Source organism: Rhea americana, unplaced genomic scaffold (assembly GCF_003343005.1).
Source record: "Rhea americana isolate MKP2758 unplaced genomic scaffold, rheAme1 scaffold_61, whole genome shotgun sequence".
In the NCBI taxonomy this organism is placed as follows: domain Eukaryota; kingdom Metazoa; phylum Chordata; class Aves; order Rheiformes; family Rheidae; genus Rhea; species Rhea americana.
In genome coordinates this window covers 201,960-203,548 of record NW_028186768.1, presented here as the reverse complement: position 1 = coordinate 203,548, position 1,589 = coordinate 201,960, and the positions used below count along the sequence as shown (strand labels likewise).

The following is a 1,589-nucleotide window of genomic DNA, read 5'->3' as shown; positions in this document are numbered from 1 at the left end:
CCGCCCCAGCCCGCTCGTCCCCCCTCTGCTCGTTCCCACAGCTCCTGGGCAAGTGGATCTACCTCGTGGGCTCCTCCAAGTACCCGCCTCACCTCCAGGAGCTGCGGGCGCTGAAGCACGCCATTTTCTTCTTCCATCCCGGCGACCACGAGGACGAGCTCGGCGTCACCGAGATCATGCGAATGTAAGGACGACGACGACGCAGCCTCCCGCCGAGGCGCCGCGGCCTCCGGGTTCCCCCCCACCCCTCGCCCCGTCCCCTCCTGCTCCCCTCTCTCCCGGGGGCTCCCCTCGGCTCCGTCCCCTGGGGGACATCCACCGCCGGGGGCGGAAACGAGGGGGGAGCCCAGATACCGCCCGGCGCTATCTGGGCCGGCCCCGGAGCGCGCTCACCCCGCGGGGCCCCCGCGCCGTCCCCCAGGAACGAGACCTGCGTCACCAGGAACTCCAGCAAGATCCACATCTTCCGGCACAACGGCACGCTGGCGCACGGTAAGCCCCGGCCGGGACCCCCCGCGCCCCCGCCGCCCCGGCCGGCGGCTCCCTCACGCCTCTCTGCCCCTCGGCAGTCGACGGCCAGGTGGTGGCCACGGCGGAGCTCATCAGGAGCGACAAGGACCTGCTCATCCTGAAGCACATCAACGATGGCTTCCCGGGCCTGAGCCTCTCGGGTGAGCAGCGCCGCGCCGTGCCCGGCGAGCGCGGGGCGCCCCAAAGGCCTCGCAGTCGGCTGTATTAAGCGCTTTTATTTATTTATTCCTCCCCCCCCCTTCTCAACCAGCGCGCTCCCACAACGTGAGCAAGGAGCAGCTGGAGGAGTTCAGAGCGCAGCTGGCATGCCACAAGTTCGACGACGACGAAATCTTCCTGGCTTCCGAAAAGGTGCCATTTCCCACCCCCCAACCCACCCCAGGGCCCCCCACGGCCGGAACGGGCACCGCGGTCCCGGCGAGCCGCGGCGCCAACGCCGGCCTTTCTCCCCCAAGGACGCGTGTCCCCTGCCCGGAGAGCAGCCGGACGAAGACGGCGAGGCAGCGCCGCAGCCGGCCTAGCCCCGGCCCCGTGCATCGGCCTCCTCCTCCTCCTCCTGCCCCGCACGGCGCAGCACCGTGCACGACCTCGGGACTCGCCGKCCGGCACCTCAGGGTTTTTGTTTTTCCCTTTCTTAAGACACGCAGAATGCCCCTTTCCTGGCGAAACCCACTGGTTTCTCCTGCTTTTTTTCCGAAATAAACCCGCACGCGATGAAAGCCCGGCGCGGGGGCGCAGCCGGGGGCTTCCCGGCACGGCGGGACGCGCCGGACAGCGGCGCCAGCGCCAGGCCCCGGGAGCACCGCGCGGCCGGGCGCTGCACCCGGCGGGGGTTTCCCCTTTCTGCAGCACCGCTTCCCGTAAAGAAAAAAAAGAAAAAAAAAAAAGTAATAAAAAATCTGGCCGCTGGCCAGCGCGAACCAGGGAGCTGGCTCCTCCCTTTCGAGGCCATGGCAATTCCCCTGTCGCGGTGGGGCAGAGCGTCGAGGAGCGGGGCCGGACCCCCACCCCGGCAGCTGCTCCCGCCAGCACGATCCCACCCGCTCGTTCCTACCCCG

General features: G+C 69.1%; 1 protein-coding gene across 1 annotated transcript in view; it reads left to right on the top strand.

Moving 5' to 3' along the window:
• Positions 1–1,210, top strand: part of LOC146587131 (alpha-1-acid glycoprotein-like) — a 3,062-nt gene extending 1,852 nt beyond the window's left edge. Inside the window, exons 2-6 of the mRNA XM_085320068.1 lie at positions 42–184; positions 422–492; positions 570–671; positions 782–882; positions 987–1,210. Of these exons, the coding sequence (XP_085176194.1) occupies positions 42–184; positions 422–492; positions 570–671; positions 782–882; positions 987–1,052 (483 nt within the window). The 3' untranslated portion in view covers positions 1,053–1,210. The remainder of the gene's footprint in view (positions 1–41; positions 185–421; positions 493–569; positions 672–781; positions 883–986) is intronic.
• Positions 1,211–1,589: the final 379 nt, after the last annotated feature.